Genomic DNA, 24,556 nt, shown 5'->3' on the forward strand with positions numbered 1-24,556 from the left:
ACTGAAGAGAATGCTGACTGGAATATTATACGATCACAAAGAAACATTATTTTTAGCTTTTGACATGGATTCTAAGAATTGTTCCAAGGTTACTGGGGAAACTAAATTTTCAGGGATACTGTAGTTCAACAATGTGGTTAGCTGGGGTAAAGTTAACATACATTTTTTCTGCTAATATATTGGCTATATTTTTGGATTGTAAACTGTGATATTGTTATAGATGAGCTCAATGCAGTGCTGAACATTATTCTTTAAGTTCCTGACATTACTCAATAAGGATATGTAGTTTCCTTTGGTATTTGTAGGGGCTTTAAGTTTACCACTGTGTTTTACATTTTCTAATAGTGATCTTAAGTTATTTACAATTAATTAAGATGCAATAGTTCTAATTAAATGTGCACGGCAATTGCACAGATGTGCGGCTGATTACATCACGCTGGATGCGACCATTTCTACAATGGCTAGGATCATCCAGTGATTCAAAAGTCAGGGAATGGAGATTTTTGCACATTTGTAAAATGTCCAATTACCCTGTGTAAAAAAGCATCAACTACATCAACTACACACAAATTTGAAATAATTAACATGCTGCCATGAACATAGCAACAACAGGTAGTCTGCAGTATTAAAGCACATACAAAAAAATCACATCCTCAGTCAAAACAAGAAATTCCTATTTTTTTCATTTGCTGCAGCAAATAATTGCATCTAAAAGCACCAAAAATATCCCATAAGTTTCCTCAATGTTTCGGTAAATGGTATAAATTGTGCAATATAGTTTTGCTGAACATAGGCAGCCATGTACAGTCCCTGCACTGGCCCAGTAATCAAGGAGCCTTAATCCTCAGCTCTGGCAACAGTGAGGGACGTACACAATAGGAGGATGACAAGTACATACACAGTAAAGTACAATTTCCCTTAAGAGCACACAGAGATCACACTCAGTCTGGGGCAGGTTTCTCCAGATCCCCAGTAAGACTCCCCACTAGCATAGATATAGGGTTAAGATCTCAGCCGATTGGCCAAGCTAAGACCTCCAGCACCCTCTCTGTCCAACCAGTGCTTTGTGTTCCTGCCCAAGTAGCTCACACACACACACACACACACACACACACACACACACACACACACCTGGGAAAGGCTGGCACAGGTTTACTAGCTATGACCCCTTCTGCCCAGACTATAAGGTAGTACCAGCTGCCACTAGCCACCCTTACTTATTACTACTAAAAGGCCCTTACAAAGGGTGTCTTATCCTACTGTGTAATGTTACTATTACTCCAAATGGTAGTTTTGACCAAGACTTGCAAGGCTATTTAGAAGTGGCCTGTACAGTGTCACCAAATACATATGCAAGTACTCTCAGAGCTTAACCATGTCTCACAAATATGAGCCACAAAGATGGACTTAAATATATTTAATAATAAATAATAAAAGAACAAGACAATACTCAGAAAACAAACAAAGTTACTTCAGAGTTCACAATCACAGAAAATATTTTAAAACAACATTGCTGGACAGTCTCTAATAAATACAGAAAACATCTAAGCTAATCTTTACTATATTCCTATCTATCTCTAAAAAAGGATACCATGCCCTAAGTCTTAGTTACAGAAAACACGTAGGAAGAAGTGCTGAGTGGATGTTTCTTGGTCCAAGACAAGATACAAAATGCCTAGTCTCTCTCTCTCTCTCTCTCTCTCAGAGAGTTCTTAAATTAATATCACATATTACTGGTGGGTTAACCTGGATAGAATCACTCTTTGTCGCCTGACTTTAGTTCCCTGGCTAAAACAGAAACTAATAGAATTTTTACATCTCTGTGTAATAACTACATCTCTCTGAGATCTTTGCTCAGAACTGGAAGTCATAAAACAATAAAAACATGTTACATTTTAAACCTAGTAATTACTTTTCTTTTCAGACAATAGAAAAACTTCTAGCTCTGGACATTGTGTCTGCTTGCTGTATTGAAACTAACTTTTTATAGCACACCATAAAGCACTTAATTTCAACTTATTTTCTTTAAGTTTCATAAGTTAATCTTCTGTGTTCCAACAGGGTATGCTGTGCTTACATTCTTGAAGCTCAGTACTGTACAAACCCTGTTCAACACAGTTCTGTACCAGTAGTTTAATATACACATAACATATAGTTGTCTTACATTTGTAAGACCAGCATATGAATCATGTTGATGTTCATAAATGACATGATTATTTACAAAATTCCAGAGAGTTCGGCTGGCAGTGTCACACACAAATGTATAAATATGTATGTCAGAAATTCATTTTGGAAGCGGAGCACCTCAGGAAAATACTGTGATATTGGTACCTTTGAAAGTTTGAATTGTACAATGGAGTTATTCACACAGCTATGATAAAAACATGCTTTAAATAACCACACAGTATAATCACAACTTGGTCACTTTGGCTACTTGTGAGTGTAGGGCTTTAATCACTCTCACTACAGCTGCCCCCTATGGCTTGTGCCTGATGTGTAAACTATACCATTCATGGGAAAAATTGTATTATCGACTCATGCTCATGGGCAGTTACTATCTGTACTGCCACTGTTTAAACACAGTACAATGTAACTATGTATTGTAATTGTTCAAATAGTCACAGTAGCATAACACAATGGTTAAGGTCCTGAGCTGCAACGCTGGAAACATTTGGGTGTGAATGCAATCCATTTCCAGATGCATACTCAGCGACACTCACCAAGTATCCTAAATTCCTTTTGTTTCCAAACTACAGACCACCTGTCTTGGTAGATCTATTGGCTTAATAAAATGAAAAGGCAGAAAGTACAGTCAAATCATAACTTCACACTGCTGACATCTGAAGAACAGCATACCAGCATACCATCTCTGCTTTCAACCTTAAATCACCCTTTACCTGTTGGCAGCTACTGTACAAGCACACTGTCTTGTTTATCCTTCATGTCTGCCTTTGTCTGGCACTTGGTATAGAGAGTTAAGGCTGTGACCTGTGGTTCCTGTAGGTCAGGGCTTGATTTTCTAAGCCATCATTTGCCTACTGTGTCACTTTGAGAAGTCAATTAACTAGACAGTGCTTTTGGGCAACTAGAAATTTTGTCCCTAGGCTGCAAGCCTAGTAAATACCTATGAAGATATTTCACACAGGTGACTGCATCATTTGCTAACTGCACTCCTGTTGATTAAGGGCAGAAGCCATTAGCTATGATTCTTAACTGTACATTATTAATCACTACATAGTGTACAGTAAGTACCACTTCACTTTATGCCACTGGTGAGCAAGAGCAGTGATTTCAGTATCAGAATGCAACATGTTCTTTATCTATATATGTATCACTATAGCTTACTGGTTGCATTAAGAATATAAGCCTTTCACTATATACCACATATCACAACTTAAAAAGCCATTATATGTATATCATCTGTATCCAGGACTACATCTTTTAATTGTGGACCACCAACTGCAAAATAAATAGTTTATCATTCATAAATGGAAAAAATGCCTTCTGTAATGACTGAAAAAAAACTTACACATCAGGAAGAAGCTTTGGAATCAATTCCAGAGTAAACTTTCTGTGATCCTGATACACTTCAGCTGGGACCTTCTCCATGGATGTAAAATGGACACACAAATTCACTCTACAGTCAGCACTCTTCTCAGCATTTCTCTTGTCACTGTCCTCAGTAATACCTGTTCGACCATGAGCAACCCAGGTAAAAGTTTTAGGATCTACACACACTTCTGGATTCTGAGCAACCTTGGTAGGCACGTTACAGCCACTTATGTTTTCACAATGAGAGTTATTTTCTTGATTGGTTAATTCTTTTACATTTTCACAACGAATGCAGAAGTAGCAGTTTCGAAAGTCATAGTCAATTGAGCATGCCACTTTGAAATCTCCTGGCATAGAAAAGTGCCCTTGTATTGGTCTGCCACTCTTTCTTTCCTGCTTCCAGTGAACTTCAAGATCTCGAAGAATAACAGATTCATTTTCAGACAAAGCGCTTGATACAGATTCCATCTCACACAATGGGCCCCAAATTTTTTGGTATTCAGAAACATCCCTGTATGACTCTTTTGTACTATGCACAGCATATTTTGTGAAGCACACAATGGGTCTCTCGGCATGTTCTAAGCATACTTCATATTCTGGTGCCACACTTAAAAGCTGCACAGTAGGCATCAGGAAGCCACGGACAGCACAAGAAGTTAACTGAACCTGGAAGGCATCAGCGATTCTTAGCCGAAGAGAAATCTCTGTATAGTGGAAGCACTGACTTTTTATTATTCTTCCGATGCACTTGCGATGGAGTAGCCCAGACTCATGCATTCTGGCAATAAGACTGCTCACTTTATGAAAATCCTCTTTCTTAATTGCTTCTAGCACATTCCTCCAAGAAGCAGCACTCACTGCCATAACATGAGGGCTGAAGAGATCTCTTTCTTCATAACATAATCTGAAATTCTCCAATGAATATATTCTTCTTCTCCAAGATAATGTTATGAACCCTGCTTCTTTATTATGTAAAGGTTGATCCTTTAGTTGTAGACTCCTGTAAAGAATTTTAACATGTTGGGGTATGCTATCTCTGTTGAAAGGAAACAAAACTGCAAAGTGTTTTTCTGTTGGTTCAACATTTATCACAAATACAATTTTCTGTACAACTTGGCTTTTCAGCTGTATTGCTAAATGAATTTTATTGCTTTTATTTTCATATGCACTTGCTTTACTATATTTCTTGCTGAAGTCATTACACAGGACATCTATCTCTGTTTCAGTGTATTCCCCTGTTTTCTTACACAAAGCTGAATGAAGTAGTCGCTGCACAATTATATCAATGTATCTACGAATTGGAGAAGATGCCCACGTGTAATAGCTAGTTTGCAGTGAGTAATGACCCACTTTGGACAGTGCATTTGAATTTGAACGAAGCACTAAAGACTTGGTAAGTAGCTTTCTAAACTCAAAAGCAATATGCACCAATTTAGGATGTATGTCATCTGTAGCAATGAGTTCCACCATTTTATAAGAGTCCATATTGTATGCAGCTGATACAATTTGTTTCCATACTTCTATTAAGAGAAGAAATTCACCATTGCCTGGAGTGAGTGCATCCTGAGAATAGTCACTCATGTGATGAGACAAATGAATGGAGAGAGAGATTAAATCGCTATGTTTCTTTACTAACTGGGAAACTTGCAGTGGATTTGGAGCATCTTGCAATCGGATGGGCAATGTCATTTTTATCCCCTCTGTGTTGCTCAAATACTCTGCCACAAAGCTGTTGAACATGATCATCAGCTCCTCTACCATCAGATGGGATCTTCGGTAACACAATTGCTGGTCTTCTCTAATCTGCTCATAGAAGGAGTCTTCTTGCAGTCTGCACTTCCTATGGACCCGAGAAAAGTGATACACCACAGCCAGGCAATTTTCTGGAGTATCACACTTCAGCTCATTCCCACCAAAGTTCTTAATCACATCTTCTGCTTCTTCATATGTAAGATGCCAGTCTGAGCAAATCTGGGACAAGGCAAATGTTACGCTAGCCATTTTATGTGTATTTTCTTCTACTCTGATAAATAAAGATATGACATTTCGATCTTTCCCAGGCAAAAGACTACATAAGTCTTCACTTAGCATTGCTGGCAGCATATGCAGGGGATCTTTGTCTGTAGTATAGTATGTGGCACTACGTTTCTGTGCTTCAATGTCTATTGTGCTGCCTTTCTGCACATAATCTGACACATCAGAGATGTGTATTCCAATTTCATAACACTTCTCAAGCTGTCTTACACTGATGGCATCATCAAGGTCCTTGCTGCCTTTGGGGTCGACTGTGAATGTAAAGTAACTGCGGCAGTCAATCCGATTTTCAGTACCTTGATATATCCCAGTTGAGGCATGCCTGAAATGTTCCTTATTCAATGATTTTTGGACTTGAAATTCCAGATCAAGAATCCTGATGCCCTGCTCTATTGTTAAAGCTATTGGAAGAACTTCAGTTACAATTCCTACAGGAAAATAAAATCTGCCACGCCAATTTAAAACTTCGACAATGAAAACGTTGTTATTTTTAAATTCTTCAGTAATTTTTTCATATTTATGTGTTACAATCTTCCCTTTGTGGCATTTCTGGATTGGCAACATATTGGGATTCTTTTTGCACCCAGCAATAAATATTTTTATGATGCACTTATCAATTGGAGTCATGACCTGGAAATCATACTCATCGATAGTGCAAACAAAAATTCTGGTTGTTTCTGCTTTCTTCAGCACACCGACAACTCTACCACTGTGACAGGAAGAGTTATTTTCTTTCACAGGCCCAGGTAGAATTTCTACTAGGACCTGATCCCCAGGAAAGGCCATGCCACAGTTAATTCTGCCTCTGAGTTTAATCTGAAAAGGAGGATCATCATCTAGAGTTGCCCCGTACCCCTTTAAGTAATCTTCCAGGAAAAGTTGACAGCGCTTGTATACATTGGGTTTTACTTTCAGAAGGTGAGACAGTGTAGCCACAGGAAAGTTAACATATAATTCCTTTCGGGTCTGTGCTGCTTCTTTAACAACATTCAGTAGTCCTTCTTCTGACACCATTACCATCATATGTTTGTTCTCATCCAGCAACTCCAGGAGTATTGAGTCATTAGTGAATGTTTCTGCTTCATCAGTCCAAGAATCACTATCACTTTCTTCTTCCAGCTCTGCTGTCCTGTTTTTCCTCCGCCATCTCTCAGCATCAGCAACACTTTCCTTCACTTGCTCTATGGACAGATCATCAGGGTAAATGCTTTCATTTTTGATGCATTCCTGAATATATTTTTTCCAAATGTTGCTGCATCTTCCAAAACAGCATACTGCAGTGGCATCACCAACCACAATGATCTGAAACTGGGCGCGGGTCATAGCTGTATTCAGAACTCTTGGGTCATTGAAAAATTCCAGATTGGTGTTATCGGCAGTAGGAAGACTTTGACTGGTCTGAACCATAGAGATTATAATCACACGGAATTGTCTTCCTGGTTAAAAATCAAAACACATGTTAGATTTTTTAACAAACTATTTAAAAAATATTGTATCCTGTCAACTACATACACTTACACAGACTGCATGCATAATCACATATTGCCATGCATACATTTCCACATAAGCGATTATACCTGTGCATAGAATTCAACAAAGCCTTATGTGCAGATGATATTATCTTGTACTGGATAAATCTGGAAAAATGCATCTCAGTGTTGTGGAACATTCTGAGTTTCCTGTATTTTCAGGATACAAAATTAATGAACATAAAATAAAGGTTATAGCCATACATTATATATCCTGACATGACTTGGTTCAGCAATACTGACATTTATAGGCACACAATAAGATGAAGTATTTAGTAGTATGGATTAAAAAGGCTTCTGTTATGGTAATAAAGGGTGTGTGGGAAGAAACTAAACAAACGCTAAGACAAAAACTGAGAAAATGGAAGCTTTTCTTTATGGATAAGGATAGTAAGCTGCAATCAATGAAAATCTTTTTAGTCCCTTTAGTTTTATGTATGGGTCAGGTACATTTTTGTCAAACAAGGTAGAAGTTGTAGACAATAATTCAAAAAGCTGAAGGAAATTATTTGGGAAGGAGTTATGGCAAGATTTAAGTGGGATAGGCTGATCATCCCAATGGAACAAATTGTTTTAGGATTACTTGATTTGAAGGAATATTTTAGAGTTACACAGTTAAGGCTCACATATATAACACAAGAAGAAGGTTATAATTCAAAGTGTAAAGGGATGGTGACGAAGTGGGGGAAGTTAAAAAAATAAAGAAAAGGGGTTTTGGAAGTAGATCCTTAAGTAGAATAACAACCACCTTATAAGAATGTTAAATTCATGAAGTGAAGTAGTAGAAAGTATTCCAAGAATTAAGCAAACAAGGGAATGAAGAAAGGAGATTCAGCCAATAGGGATGACTGCAAGTGTATGAAGTTACTGGAGAAAACTACAAAAGAACCAAGGTATTGGGAGCAAACAACTAGAGAGGGGAAGGCAATAGACTGGAATGAGGTTAACAAGATGATTACACTGCATGTTAGAGTTGATACCAGAGTACAGGCAAACAGAAAGGGATAGGGATTCCTAAGTGAAAGACCTGCTCTGGTAGTTTTTAATCAAATCTAGAATAGAAGCTGCTGTTAGAAAGGGATAATTAGTAGCGCATACGAAATACTACATGATAACTATAAGAATCAACTGTAGGGAAAGACTGGGAAGAGAGACTGGAAAAGAAATCTACAAGGGAATAATGGCAGGATATATGCATGGCTCCCAAGTAAGCAACAAAGTCCAGAAGGTTTAGGATTTTGCTTGGGATTGTTTGCATACTTCAAAGAACTTTTCCTCCTGTAGATAGCAGATGTTGGAGGTGTGATAGGGAAGGAAGAAAGAAGGTGCATGATTTTTTTTTCAGAGTGTAAAGAGTTGACAGATTTAAAAAATTCCCTACAGAGTATTCTATCAGAAATATTGGTGAGCAAATGGGTGTAACTAAGGAAATTATTCTTTTGTGCTGGGACACAGAATATGAAGCATCTAGACATAGGAAGGCCTTATTTTGATAAATTCTGTTTGATGCCAAAAAGCAATTACTAGAACATGGAATCAAAACCTAAACTAACTGTATGTAAAGTATTGACTATTGTAAAACTGATAAAAGAACTGCAAGATGGATATTTAGAAAGGGAATTAAATTATATAGAAAGGACTGGAATTTGCGGGAACAGTACATACAGAATAAATTAAGACAGGAATTGAATGATTCATGTAATGCTGGACTGAAAGTTGTTATAAAGAAAGAAAATGTAATGCATAACTTGTGTAAATGGAAAAAAATATGCCAGTATGGTGTGTCTTTATTTTTAATAATGTACATGTGCATATGTTTTAAACGATAATTTAGTAAAAGTGGTGAAAAAGGTAATGTTTTGAAATTACGGCTGGTTTACTATAAATTATTAGCACTGTTAAAATGATGTTATAATAGTCATTTAAATTATGTATAATTTTACTATAGTCATTTTCATTTTAAAGTTGTCTATTATTCTTAGATATTTCAAAGAATATTAGATTGGACTACACACATTTGTAATACATTTACTTATCGGTAGGCATTCATTTATTTAATTGTTTATTCATTTATCAAAAGATTTCAAGTGAAGTTTCTGTGACACATTTTTGTTAAACAAATCTGACTGAAAAAGACAACTTTTGATAGAGTAGAAAATACAAGACAAAGAACAAATATGAGAACTTTGCTCACTCAATAATTCACATCTGGGGTTTAAAAACAGTCATCCCACTTAATGATCTGACTGCTGATGCTGTAATATCCCTACTATATTTGACATTCTGATTCTGAGGTATATGAAAGTCTGATGTTCCTCTTCCCTGTGCCACTACACATCTTAACACTCCTCCGAAATACAGTCTGCTAAAAAAGGCAGTTTAGAAATGTATATAAACTTAGCTGCACGCATTTCATCAAACTGCATTCTATTTCTCTCAGATTCATCTCTGTCGCAAGTTGTTAAGTAACTGGTACAACTTTCCTTTCAATCCCTGGCTCCAATATGTAGTCTAGCAAATGGAATATCATTTTCCTTACCACACTGATCACCCTTTCAAATACACTTCAGGGTATGACTGCTTTTACAGATGCATGATCATTCAGTAGTCTACCACTGTATACATATATATATGTGTATATATACACAGGGGTAGCATGGTGGCTTAAAACTACGACTTCTATTTCAAAGCCCCAGGGTTTAGGTTTCACTTTTGACCTCAAGTTATTGTGTGGAATTCAACATTTTCTCTTTAGGTTTATGTGGATTTTCCGAGTTTCCTAGTTTCCACCTACTCTTAAAAAACATGTCTATTGCTGATTGACCTATAAACACACACACACACATGCACACAGATACACATATATATATATATATATATATATATATATATATATATATATATATATATAAATTTAAGAAACTTTTGCTATTTTGGAAGGAATATAGAAGCTAGGCTATTCTTGGCATTTTGGTCAGTCTTTTATTCATTTAAATCACATTTTGAACGCTTTCGTTCGTTGTAAAAGTTTCACATAAAGTTCGACTGAAAACTTTACAATGAACAAAAGTGCTCAAAATGTGATTTAAATGAATAAAATACTGAACAAAACACTAAGAACAGCCTAGTGTCTATATTCTTTCCAAAACAGCAAAAGTTTCTTAAGTTATTAAATAGTTGTTTTTACTTTTGTGCTAGTGGTGTTACAATATGTATATATATATATATATATATATATATAAATATATATATATATATATACATATATATATATATATATATATATATATATATATATATACATATATACATATATACATATATATATATAGCTTTGTCAAAAGGAGGTCCTTGTCAAGTAACAAGGACCTCCGAAGCTGAAACACAGACAACTGTTACATAGCTCACAACACCAGTGTGCCACCCACCAACAGTCCTTAAGGCACGACAATGTACCCAACAGTTTAGTCATAGGTGACTCTATAGTCAGGCACACTGATGTCCCACTCACCAGACTGAACAAGGAGAAAATTACAGCCAGCTGCCTATCGGGTGCCAGGATCCGCCACATAATGCATGCACTCAAGTCACTCCACAATAAGTAAAAGTATGACTCTGTCATTGTCCATGTTGGAGTGAATGACTTGAGACGTACCTCCCTGGACTACATGAAAAGAGACATGGAAGAGCTCTTGGATCATGTGGCCCAGGCAGGTATGACCCTAGCCCTGAGTAGCATCCTGCCTTCGCCCAGAATGATACCACAGTATAAGCACTATGTGAATGACTTCAACAATTGGCTAAGCTTCTGGAGTCATTCCAAGGGGATCCAGTATCTGTCTGCCTGTGATGACATGATCGACAGACCACGATGCTTTGCCAGAGATGGTCGGCACCTGTCGCACCTGGGATTCAGGTTACTGGCTAAGGGTCTTGCCACCCCTATAGTGCCTTTTTTAGGCAAAGTTCAAAGGACAAAATCACCACCGTAACAGGTACAAGCATGCAAAATCTGAAGGAAATGCTACTCAATGCTAGAAGTCTAAACCTGAAAATGCACTCTCTCAAGGCACTCCAAAAAACGGAGAACATAGATATCTGCACAGTAACTGAGACCTGGTTCAAGGCTCCAGAGAGCACCGCTGCAATACCAGGCTACAACTCTTACCTCACTTTTTGGCCACCAAACCAGGACCGGATCACTAAAGGTGGAGGAATGTCCATATTCACCAAGGATATTCAAAACACCAGGCTAGTTGCCCAACACAATGTGCCTGAAATTCTCTAGGTGCAACTAACACTAGGTAAGACTGCAATCCAAACTGTAGCTTGCTACAGCTCCCCCACCATGCCACAAGATTCTCACTACACCTTTCTAAACATACTGGAAAATATTAAGATACAACCAAAGACCCTAATAATGAGTGATTTCAACTACCCTGCCATTAACTGGGAAAACTACTCGTGTACCAACACCTTTGCCCAACGGTTCTTGGAATTCATAAATTCCAATGCCCTGGATTAACTAATCATTACTCCCACCAGGTGCTCCAATATCCTAGACCTCATCATTACCAACATGGGAAATCAATGCCTCACACGTTTTGTCGGTCACCCCCTCGTTGGTCAGGTCTGACCATAAGCTAATCACCCTTGACATCCACATCCCAACCCCACCCACCCAGTAAGGAACCTTCCATAAAAAACTTCTCCAAAGACAACTTCATGCTACTCAAGTCAGAAGTGACAAACGTTATGACACCCATGCAGACGGGAACTGAAAGTTCGACTGCTGAATCCTACACTAAGGCACTGTATGACCACATCCACTCCTGCATGAATTGTGCCATCCCCAATAGAACCAAGACGCTCTCCTCCAAAAAAAGGAAACCAATCTGGTGGTCCCTTGCCATAAACAAACTTTACAACAAAAGGAAGAAACTGTTGCAGAAAAAAGGAAAATCCCAGGATGCAAAAAAAACTCCTTTACCAGCCTCAGTAAGAAGCTGAGATCCCTCATAAAATCCTCCAAAACTAGTTATGAAAATAAAATCGCCAAAGATTCCAAAGACAACCACAAGGCATTCCATAGCTATGTCAAGAATCTAAACGGCAATGCTCAGATCTGCTCTGAGCTACAACAGAATGGCATTAAATATACTGATCCCAAGGATATTGCCAATATCCTGGCAGATCGATTCAGTGCAAACTCTCACCCCCTAAAGGGCCCATCTCCATACTAAAAGATTGCCAAATTCCGGTAATAATGGCCACATAGGTAAAAAACACACTCTCCAAAGCTGAGAATACAACATCCATAGGACCAAATGACATCCCAGTCTGTGTACTACATGAACTACAAAACAAACTGACACATCACCTAAGGGTCATGTTTAATCATAGCCTCACCTCAGGCTTTGTGCCCACTGAGGGGTGCACAGCTACAGTTATCCCGCTCCACAAGGGGGGATCCACCTTGGATCCTGGGAACTACCGCCCCATCAGTCTGATGAGCCTGATCTGCAAGGCCATGGAACATATTATCATGGAACTTATAAACAAAGACATTGGCAACCTTCAAACACTGGACCCCTAGCAGTTTGGGTTTGTGAAGGGCCAATCGTGTCTCCTGAACCTGATTGACTACTTCAAATCAGTCTCCAGAGCCATGGACAAGGGTAAGGTGGTCCACACAGCCTATCTGGACCTTGCCTAGGCCTTCAACACCATCTCCCACTCTGGAATCATAGATAAACTTACTAAGCTGGGCATTAATCACTTCTGATAAGTTTTGGTACCTTTGATAAGTGTAAATAGGGAAATGAAACATTGAGAATTAGTGGTTTAAAATAAAACATTTACAGGCTGGCAATGTCCGCTAAAGGCATAGGTTCCAAACAAGGGATGGAGTTCCTATTCACCATTCAATTGTCCAAGTTGCACTTGAATTGGGCCAGGTAGGAAGTCTGCTTCACATGGATGGGGAGCCTGTTCCAGAGAAGAGGTAGCCTCTGGGATACACACCTGTCTCTCCAGCTGGCCCCATTTAAATCAGAGGCAAGGTTTCAGTCTTTAAAATGAGGAATTATGGTACTGATTGTTTTGTAGATATTCAGGAGGTCCATCATGGTGGGGTCTGACAATGTCTTGTATGCCAGTCATAAAACTCACCTTAACAGCCTGTAACAGACAGAATACAGGAATAGGGCTTTCAGACAGTCTGTATACGACATGTTACTTATGCCCTGTATTCTTTTAGTGAGGAACCTCTTTGGATGTTCCAGTTGTTGGATGTGCTTGGTTAGGTACAAGTCAAAGGGGACCTTGTACTCCATGATAGGTCTGATGAATGCCAAACACAATGGAACAGTGACCTCCTTGGACCTAGATGCCATACCTTTGTTTATACTGTAGACAAGTGATGGTCAAAGGCTAAGTTACTGTCTACGTGTGTCCCCGTCCATGACTACTGGGTCAACCTTGGGGGGGCTGTTGTCAATATGACAATTACCAGGAGTGGATTATGCATTTCTTGGCAATTAATATTAGTCTATGCCTCTGACATAAGCTATTTGTCTGTATCAGTCCTTCCTGTATAATGTTAGTGTCAGTGGGGGATTGTCTGATTGCTCCTAACTTGCAATCATCTGCAAATTTGGCCATCCAGAGGCCCTTGACATTGGCATTCACTTCAGAGAAGTATATGGTAAAATGCAGTAGTCCAGGACCAGTCCCTGAGGGACTCTGCTGGTGACTGGCCTCTTTGAAGAGGTGCACTTCCCAAGTCTAACTTCTTGGGTCCTGTCTATGAGCCAGCAGGCAACTTATCAGGTGACATAAAGGTTTATACCTAACGCTCGTAAGTTTCTCAACAATGCCTGAGTAGGGTATCATGTCAAATGCCTTGGCCAGGTCAAGGTAGGCATTGTGAACTATTTTGTCCTGTCCATTTCTTGTTGACTTTCTCAAAGAAGTCCACCAGGTTGAATAGACATGATCTGCCCCTGATAAAACTGAACTAGGTTGGGTCTAGTGTCTGGAGGTTTCTCACATCTTTACTGATCATTTCCATGATAATCTTTTCCATGGCTTTGCATATGAGACTAATGAGACTTATGGTTCTGTACTTTCAAGCTAACCAAGTTGTTTTAGTGCTAAGCAGTGACGGGTTTTGTTTGATGAGTTAGTGGCACATTTTGTTATTTAATTGCAGCACTGGTTTAGTTTAGTTTGGATGGAAGTCTGAAGGTTAAGCAGCACTGAGGAACCATATATTATAGTGTGAGTAGGAATGTAGAGGCCAGGAGTTTCCTGGAAAAATCAGTTAAAGCAGTTTTTTGCCCCATAGAGCATACCTAGTTTTTGGTGAGATTTTTTTTGATAACCTCTTGTACATGCAAGTCAAATTTCAGGTTATTATCAATTGCCATTACTAGTAGATAAGTATGCGTGACAGCTTCTATAGGGGTGTTATCAGATGTTGTTATTGAGAAATTTTCTTTGAGGTGTGGAAGGGCTTTTGGGAAGTATAACAGCAGCTTATTTTGGATTGACTACAGCTGGGAGTTATGAGCCGGCTTTCAATTGACAAAATGACTCTTGCATGAGGTGATGTGGAGTAATTAGGCTACTGGCAGAACTGATTAACGTGGAGTCATCAGCAAATTGTATGAGCGATACTTGTCATTTGGTGGAGTGCAGGTTGTTGGTAAATATTTTGAAAAGCAATGGTCCCAGTATAGCTTGGGGACCCCTTAGATGGATAGGTAGAATGAGTAAGAATTAATCCATTTCAGAGACTAGAGTCTAAATGGGGATATAAACTGACGGATAAATGCTTAGCCCTTAATATTGTATTCACCAGCCCTTCATCATAGGACAAGTTGTACTTAATGCTCATACTGATAAAGCTGTGTTGGTAAGTTAAGTTTTGCTTTCCTTATGCAGCACCCTGTTCTTTGTCTTACTAAAGTGCATCCAATTAGATTGAAACCATTCATATAAGGAGTCTGGTTAAAGGTGAAGTACAAGTTGACCATTTATTGAGCTAATGTATATAACCAATTTACTATCCATTTATTTATATAACTGTTAAACTTGCATTTTTCTAATGCATTAATAATGTGTAATGAGGAACTGTATCAAAACCCGTAGATACATCCAGAAAAAAATCACATCAAATGCCAGATCCGTATCTAAGGCTTTAATAACATCAGAACAGAAACAAACTAAATTAGTTGCATTAGTCCATACTACAGAGACAGCATGTTGGTGTATATCAATGTCTGTTCTGCTGAATTCTGCCATTAATGTGTGCAGAATCCTCTCAAAGCATTAGCCATTAAGGCTACTTAGACTTACAGGCCTGACATTTTCAATGCCTAATTTAACACCTTTATTTATTGGAACAATGAAAGCTCTTTATCAATGAGTAGAAACAGTTCCAAATTTCAGTGATAACTGGAAAAGAAATAACAAGACTTCCTTAATACTTTCTTAAATAATGTATAAGAAAAAGTAATTTATCTCATTGGGCCAAGAGATTGTATCAGTTTTAATTACTATCCAGAACCATTTCAACCATTTCTTTGTAATTAGGGGGGCTTGCACAACCATCCACACCTAATTCTAAGATGCTGTTATCCAGGAAACTGAACCCCATTACTAATTCCCCAAAGTACTTTGCAAATCAATCTACCACCACTCTTGGATGTTTCTAATTGGTCAAGTTTATTTTACAATTTCCAGCATTGTTCCTTCACCTAACAAATTTGTAAAACAGATCTGAATTATTTACTAAACTACGTCCTAGATTTAACTCATAATCATGTTTAACCTTCCTAATCATTTTTCTAAGATCAGAAGTAATTTTTTATGCATGGTATTATTAAACTCTGAAAGACAACACCTAACTAAGCCTTTCCTAGCACCTCCATTTCCTTGTGAGGCATTTAGGTAATGTGACCTGCTATTGATTTGGTGTGGAAGGAGTTTTAAGTTCAGCTCTGAAGGTGAGGTAGTAGAACTGTTGTTCCTTTAGATGAGGATGTGGGAGATTCCTATAATTTAGGATCAAGGATGGAAATAGAGTTGTGGGTGCAGTGTAGCCTGGTTTGCATGGACTGGAGTGGGGGGTTGTTTGGGAGAGACATCAGATGTTGTAGTGTGAGTCTTTGGTATAAAGTTTGGTAGCTAACGGTAGGACTGAGTTTGAAGATGAGACAGCCTAGTAGAAAATAAAGCAGTCATATGAAAAAAGAGAGGACTCAAAGAAGTTGCTAATAGCCAAGTAGGTAAAACATACAGTGATGTTTTTTGTTTATGCCAGCCCTTTGCAGAGAAATATATAAAATAAGCTTCACTGCTAGTAATTTTAAAGAAAGAGGCTACATCTTCTACCTCAATAAAGGATAGCAAAGTAAGTAATCGTAAATTAGTGGAATTAAGTATGCCATCAAAACTTTAAAAAGGCACATTGGAAGATAATACTTTAAGTAGGATAAGAGAGAACATAAATGCTGGTTGCCAGGGAAGGTACTGCACAGGATGTTCCCATAAGTACTTACCACCATTTGGATTAAAAAAAGAGCTCCTAACTAAAGAAAGAAAATATATTCTTATCATTTATAAGTATTAAAGGAGACTAGTAACGAAGTTAGCCCATAGTCTTGTGTTAGGATGTCAATTAGTCAGATTTTACTTGTCATATTAATGAAAGAGATTTATAACTCCTTTGCTTGGTCACAGTGATAGAAGACAGCACAACATCATGGATAAAAATGTCTGATGATCCCAATCTCCTTCATAAATGTATCATTTGAACATATTGCCATTGGTATCATGAAGCCATTAGTAAAATCCAGTAATGGGTATCAGTACATACTATGCTACCATATTTCCATTAGCAGTGCCATTATGCAAAGCTAAAGCTAAGATTATTGCCAGGGACCTGGTGCTGTAGATCACCAGAATCAGTATCGCTAAGGAAACATTTGTTTGCCAAGACACTTCCTTTATGACAATAGGATTGTATCAGTTATGTCAGTGCTTTAAAGTTAGACAGTTGAAGACATCAGGCTGCCCACCCCAGAATGATGGATTAGGAGAAAGGTTTGATAAAACACTGATAGCAAATTCACCAATACAGACAGAAAACATGGAACAATGTGATACCATGCTTGCTGTATGCAGTCACAGAAGTCCCACAAACTTCATTTGTATGTTCTGTATTGTATTGTATGCATCCAAGAGTTCTACTTGACATTATTAAGGAATAAGGGAAGATGAAAAGACTTAATTCAAAAGCGTGATGCAATATGTTGTTTTGCAAGATAGACTAATGCTAGTAATGCTAATGGTAAAGGAGCACATGCAGATAGCCCAGGAAATTCAATAATAAGATTATATTAAAAATGCCCAATTTCCAATTCAAACTAAGAGGCAAGATACTATGCTAATGCCAGCTACAGAAAAAAAGCATTCCCAGCCAAATGACTGACGCTATTTGAAGTGATAGAAAGAATACTTACATTAAACTATGAGGTTAGGCTGGAAGGAAAATGAAAGGTTGTCCAAATGTTCTGCATTAGTGTCTGATGTTATGAAGGGAAAAGCACAATTATATAGATAACTTATCACAATCGTAGATGTTCAAATACATCACTGCTTCAATATTCCTCACTAACGGGACTTTGCCGGTTAGTGTCCTCATCCATCTCAACAGTCTTGAAGAGCTAAGGTTCCTTCTCTCCTCTGCATGGCATACATCTGCCCATGAGCACACCTGAGCATGCTGTTATAAGAAGGATGCAGACCCATGCCATTTTACAGGGTAAGACCTAACATAAAGCATCTCAAGGTCAAAGTCTAAGAGGTACAGAGAGACCCCCTAGAACTAACAGGTAAGATTTCCTCGGTATAGGAAGAAACAGCTAGGCAGAGGAAGGCCTGTAGCAAGAGCATTCTCATCACTGCATACCCAGAGACAGTCAATCTTAATCTTAAAATAAAGAAGAGAGGGTAATATAAAGTATGCAAAGTAAGTGGGACCTCATTACAGCCATCAAAGGAAGATTTACATGAATGGCTCTAGGGGGGTTGGTGGGAAGAAAATAGTACAGCAACAGTGATCGGATCAGACATCTACAGAATTGCACTATGTTTTTCTTTAGATCAGTGTTTCAGTACTACTTACTACTGGGATAATTCCCAGAGCTTTAGGCTGAGAGGGTGGTAGATAAACAGCAGCAACTACTCTGTGGTGTGCCCTGCAGAACAGCAATGGCAAATCCTGCTCAGATACTAGAATGGGTTCCAGTGATGCCCTGCAGAACAGCAATGGTAAATCCTGCTCAGATACTAGAATGGGTTCCAGTGATGCCCTGCAGAACAGCAATGGTAAATCCTGCTCAGATACTAGAATGGGTTCCAGTGATGCCCTGCAGAACAGCAATGGCAAATCCTGCTCAGATACTAGAACGGGTTTCAGTTTATAATGCTTAGTAAATGTATAGAGAGATACTTCTGCAACAGACTGGATATCTACCCTTTGTAATAAAGCCACTGTGATAGATGTGGCCATTATCTGTGCAACAGAACTGAATGTAATATGAGAGCTATTTACAGATGGTTTGTTTAGATATATGTTCTCCCTTACTTCTTTTCACAAAGGGAAATAAATAGTAGGGTTGGCATCTTGAAATCCTTGGTGCTATTCTATTCAAGGAGAATCTTACCTGCCTGTACATTTATAGCTTGTGCAGATCCTTCCCCTTATTCTGAGGCTGGGGAAAGAAGGCAGGATTTGCTTTGATTAAGAGTGAAACTAAGCTCACAGACTACCTTGGGAATGAAGGTTAGGCTAGTTTTAAGACTGACTCTGTCCTTTTGAAAAATTAAGAAGGGTTCTACAGAGAAAAGGGCATACAGAGATGTACACTGCCTCAAGGAACATTTTGCATTGCATTGGAGATTTCCAGGTGGTCAGTGCTAGTATACTTAGTATGATTTTACTCCCCACACCTACTAATGTACTACATAATGGTGTTCTTGTCTGTCACTATTTCTGAGGTTTTTTCTGACTGTGGCTGCCTGAAGTCCCTTAAGACCTGGAGGAGAGTAAGCATTTCCTTGATGTTTACATGCCTTTTTTTCTGTTGGGGAGACCACACTCCATGGAACTTGAGTTTATGGCATTATGTTCCCCAAGCCATGTTCACAGCATCTGTGCTAATGGAGTGGTTGTGTGTCCTTTGTACAACAGGGACTTCCTAAATGAGATTGCATTGCTTGTCCCACTATTGTCATTCTCTTGATGTAAAGGGAAGGATGGGGATCTGCCGGTCCACAGGATGTGGGTGCTGACTCCAGAAAGGCCTCAGGTACCACTGAATATGTTTTATGCATTGGAATGCATCAGGATGGCTGGCCATAATGCCAAGTACCCTGAGGAACACCGTGGATGGGGCAAGTTTCTGGGCTGTCAAGTGCAGAAAGTATTTTTGGTAGCTTTCTGCCTTGTCCTATGTGAAGAGTTCTTTCTAGATTGAGGTATCCTAAAGAGATCTCAAAAAACTCACTATTTAGGAGGGCACTGTGTATGACATTTGAACATTTAGGGTGAACCTCAGGTACTGCAGAAGGTCCATGGTAAAAGAGAGAGACCTGAGCACTGTTGCTTTTAACGCTAGCTAAATGTGACAGCTGTCCAGTTATGGGAAGAAATGGATAACTTTAGACTGCAAAAGCCTACCACAGAAGGTAGGGACTTTCTAAAGTTTCTGGGTGCTATGGAGATCTCAAAGGGAATGAGTTGAGTTACAACTGTGAAAAGTACCGTGTATGGCAGCTTCATGCCTTTGTTGCACCTAGTTAGGCCTATAATGATTCTGCCAACATTTTTCTTTTTGAGAAGAAGTTGCAAAAAATAAAAAAATCTTCAGGTGGACATGCATACTTAAAAGAATATGTTAAACTGGGCATTGTACCTAAAGGACTCAGAATTCACCAGTTCTCAAATGGACTTAATGAGACTAACTCTATGTTTAAAGAATTCACTCACATGTTTAATAGGTTTGGATTAGAAGTGGTTAAATTAATTGTTAAATACAACACTGTGATAACTGAACAATTTCTTAAAGAAGTGGATCATTTTAAGAATGTTATATAAGGTGATTTATTATTTAATGACTACAAGGAATGTTTAGAGAAATGTTTTTTTTCCTGTCCAGATCAATCATGTCAACAAAATGTGGCTATAAAAAACTCATAAAATAGACAGGAACCTTAAAGGCTACAGAAATAATACTGCTTACCCTCACATAATACCTAGAGTTTCCACACATGAATCCAACTATGACCCAGGTTCCAATGAACAAAGTTAACACTGCACGTAAAATACACCCCTGTGGGACACATAGCTATGCCTCAGAAGAGGACATTCAACCACTTAGGAGATCCAAAAGTATTTCAGTGCACACTTCACATTTTCAGGGACAGGAGTTAATCATGGATCACCAGTTTCCAAGGTAACACAGGAAAGGGGAAAGGGAAAGGAAGAAAGAGTCAGAAAAGAAAGGGCCCCAGAAGATAATAACACACTAGTGATAGGACACTGTGCTAAGGAGGACAGATTTATTAGGCAATGCATCCAGATAAAGGGGGTGCAATGGTCATGGTAGACTCATAAATGAAATGCTACATGATATTTAAACCTACATGACCAGATCTAGAAATTAAATTAACATTGCCTACCACAAAATAGATTTGTTTTTGGAAGAACAGCTATTGGAAGGTAGAATAGATTCAAACAGATATACTTACTTAATAAACAAAAAGCCTATTATTCCCAGTTTTTAGCATACCAAAAGTTCACAGAGGAACTGATAATCTAAAATGCAGGCCCATTGTAGCAGCACATGCATCTAAAACCTATGCCCTCGCAGCATTCATAGACAAAAAATTAAAACCATGGTTTAGAAAAAAGTCCCACTTACCAAAAGAGGGATTTTCTCAGTAGTCTCACACCAAACCTATGGTCTAAAAATATTGTTTTTCTAACCACTGATGTGACAGACCTCTTCACATGTATACCCGACAAGGAAGGGTTTTTATTATTTTATGACAGTCTTAATGAATGCACTTTTCAAGCTAATATTGAGATATGCCTCCTGAACGATCTTATGTTGATCATCTTAGAAAATAATTTTATATACGTTGAGGGACAGCTCTTTAACCAAATTAAAGGAGTAGCCATGAGCACTGTATGTGCCTTTGTGTAAGCAAATCTAGTACTACTATCAAGGGGAAAGGAATGTGTTTTTAGATCCAATTACTTCCAGTTCTGTAAGTTAAACCTGGACAATATTTTTATCTTATGGGAGGGTCCCGCAGATATTATAAAGGATTATGTTGAACATCTTAATACCTCCACCCTGTTCCTTAAATTCACATGGAATTTTGACAAAAAGTATTAACTACCATGATACTTAAATAACTACAGAAACTGAAAGGTTCAAATCTAAGATATATAGAAAACCAATGTTCAGTAATTCCTACCTTCATTGCAACAGTTTTTCATCCCATCATTCACAAAAAATGTCTGGTTAAGGGGAAATATATTCATTTAGCCTGAATGACTTCAAACAAAGATGACCTGCAGGAAAGGCCACAAAGGTGGACCCTCCACAAAACTAACCAATTACCACCCCATAGCTATTCTCTCTGCACTCTCCAAAATACTAGAGAGACGCATACACTCTCAGGTCTCAGACTACCTCCTTACTAACAACCTCATTTCCAATACTCAGCATGGCTTCCGACCAAACCATAGCACCACCACTGCCTTACTGTCCTTTACTAACACTATCCTTCAGTATAAAAACAATGGCTATCTCTCCTCTGCTACTTTCCTAGACCTATCTGAAGCATTTGACATGGTCCCACACAAGCAACTTATCTCTGTCCTCAATAACCTGTCCTTCTCTCAATCAGTCACCAACTGGTTTCAGAGTTACCTGTCTGACTGCCAACAATCCGTTGTATGGCAGAATGACATATCTCCCCAACTACCTGTCTCCATAGGGGTTCCCCAAGGATCCATACTTGGACCTCTACTCTTCTCTGTTTTCACCAATAATCTAGCCTCTGCCACCAAACATGGCACACTCATACAATACGTAGATGAGTCAACCATCATCTGCTCAGCCCAGTCCCTACCCAAACTGCAAAAAGTCACACAGGAAGCCTTTTCCTTTGTTGAAACTTGGTTATCCGATGCCCAATTAATACTCAACCCAAACAAAACTAAACTACTCATCTTCCAACCCATCAAACATACTCAAAACAACTCTCACTTTAACATCACAGCAAAAGACAACACCAGTGTATTTACCCAACTGAACACACAAAATTGCTAGGAGTGGAAATAGACAATAAACTAAAATTTGACATTGACCATGACCATTGACCATGACCATAAAAAAAGTCCGCAAAAAACTAGGAGCGTTATACAGAAATAAGCAACTTCTCACCAAAGCAGCAAAGATTTCAATAGCAAATTCCCACCTTATCTCCACCCTACTTTATGCCTCTCCAATATATACCAACCTAAGGCAATGTTATCTAAACAAGCTAGAGACCTGCTACAACAAAATTGCCAAATTTGCCACAGGGGCATCCTACCATAGTTACCACTGTCTCTCACTTGCTGAACTGGGCTGGCTTGAACTCCCTCACCCCCTTTAATGGTATCAACTCTCACTCGCCCACAAACTAGTAAACCATCCACTAAATGTCCCATCCCTCCAGAATCTACTCCAACCCTATTGCACCACCAGACCACTAAGATCCAGCAACAAAAATCAATTGCAGATCACTAAAGCCAATAACTCTGCTGGTGAAGCACTATTCTCTTGCACCATAGCCAAATTATGAAACTCCCTCCCACCCACAATTAACTCCATACCATCATGCACCCACTTCAAAACTTTACTAAAAGCACACCTAAAAACATGCTGGCTATGCCCTTGCAACACCCACTCTAATATCACCCACCCCATCCAACCACTACCTTTCTTTCCAATTCATTTACTACCTTGATTAGTACTTAGAAGCAGGAACTTCTTATTGTAACATTTGTTAATGTCTGTTATGTACTTCACAGATAAAGATTCTAGTTGTCTACTGATGTACTATTTTCTTCATCTGTAAATATGTTGTAAATAATTGCTATGTTATATTGTTAATTGCTATGTAAACCAGTCTGCTGTCTGCTTATTTTAACTATGGAGCTTTTCTCCCCGTGCCTTCACTGAAAATGGACCTACGTCCAGTCAGACACCTCCGGTCAACAAATGTAAATAAAATAAATAAATAAATAAATAAATTCATGACTTTTGACCAAATGTTCCTGCAAAGAGATTACCCCATGGAATGTATACATGAAAACAGTACAGAAATTATTCACAAATGGGGTAACAAATATAAGTTCCAAACAAATAAGTCACCACAATGCCCAGACATCCATGGAAGTACACTTTATTAAATAAAAAAATAAAAGACTTATCGCTTTTGCCTACTTACATTTAGGCATCATCAGAGTCAAATTTACATTTCCATTAGTTCACCTATATAGCATTGTTTAATTGAATGAACAGAGTTAATTAAATAACGTGTCAATCCCCTTCTTAAAGTTATAGCATCAGGCTGCATATATTAAATATGCTTAAATAATGGAAAACCAATAAAAAAAATTGTTAAAATACATCACCTATGTAGTATATTGAACTTGCATTGACCTTAATTTCAGTAAGCTAGTGACAGAGCAACTGTCATTTATACCTGGGGATACTGTGGCAATAAGTCTCATCTGCCACATAGTCTCCCTGAATTCCACACATTCTGATGGGTTTGGTATACTCCAGAATCAACTAAGGAACTTTGAGAAGGCAACCAGAAGGCTGAAAAGTTTGCAAATGGATAACATGTTCTTGAATAGGTTGCTGGAATTCAAACAGGTACCTAGAGAACTACGTGTGTAGCGTTTTCCAGTTCAAATATCACAGGGCTCTGATATGCATCGGGAGCTGTTGCAACTTTTTGACAAAACAGGTATGGAATTAATGTGTATTATAACACGTGATAATGACCGTAAACTAAAAGCCTTACAGAAAGAAATAACTGAACTTAATGACAGTATATGTGAGGATTTGCTGTTTCAGCACAACAATGGTCAGTTTGAATAATGTTTTTTTAGAATTATCTAATTTTGTAAAAGAAGAGTTAACCAGAAAACAAAGAAAAATAATCAGAGATACTGATGATTATATGAATAAAAGGGCCTGTCCAGCTCCAAAGGGAGGGGAAGGGGTGATGTTGGATCTTGACAGTGTTTCTAACCCAGGCCCTAGTAACCAAACAAGCAATTGTGCTGGGGTGCAAAT

General features: G+C 38.3%; 1 protein-coding gene across 1 annotated transcript in view; it reads right to left on the minus strand.

The window, feature by feature from the left end:
* The window catches only part of HELZ2 (helicase with zinc finger 2), a 1,911,095-nt gene that overhangs the window by 1,080,623 nt on the left and 805,916 nt on the right, over positions 1 to 24,556 (minus strand). Inside the window, exon 8 of the mRNA XM_044089861.1 lies at positions 3,530 to 7,022. Within this exon, the coding sequence (XP_043945796.1) occupies positions 3,530 to 7,022 (3,493 nt within the window). The remainder of the gene's footprint in view (positions 1 to 3,529; positions 7,023 to 24,556) is intronic.

The sequence above is a fragment of the Protopterus annectens genome, chromosome 12.part0 (genome assembly GCF_019279795.1).
Source record: "Protopterus annectens isolate FY-2018-M chromosome 12.part0, PAN1.0, whole genome shotgun sequence".
Classification (NCBI taxonomy): Eukaryota; Metazoa; Chordata; order Ceratodontiformes; family Protopteridae; genus Protopterus; species Protopterus annectens.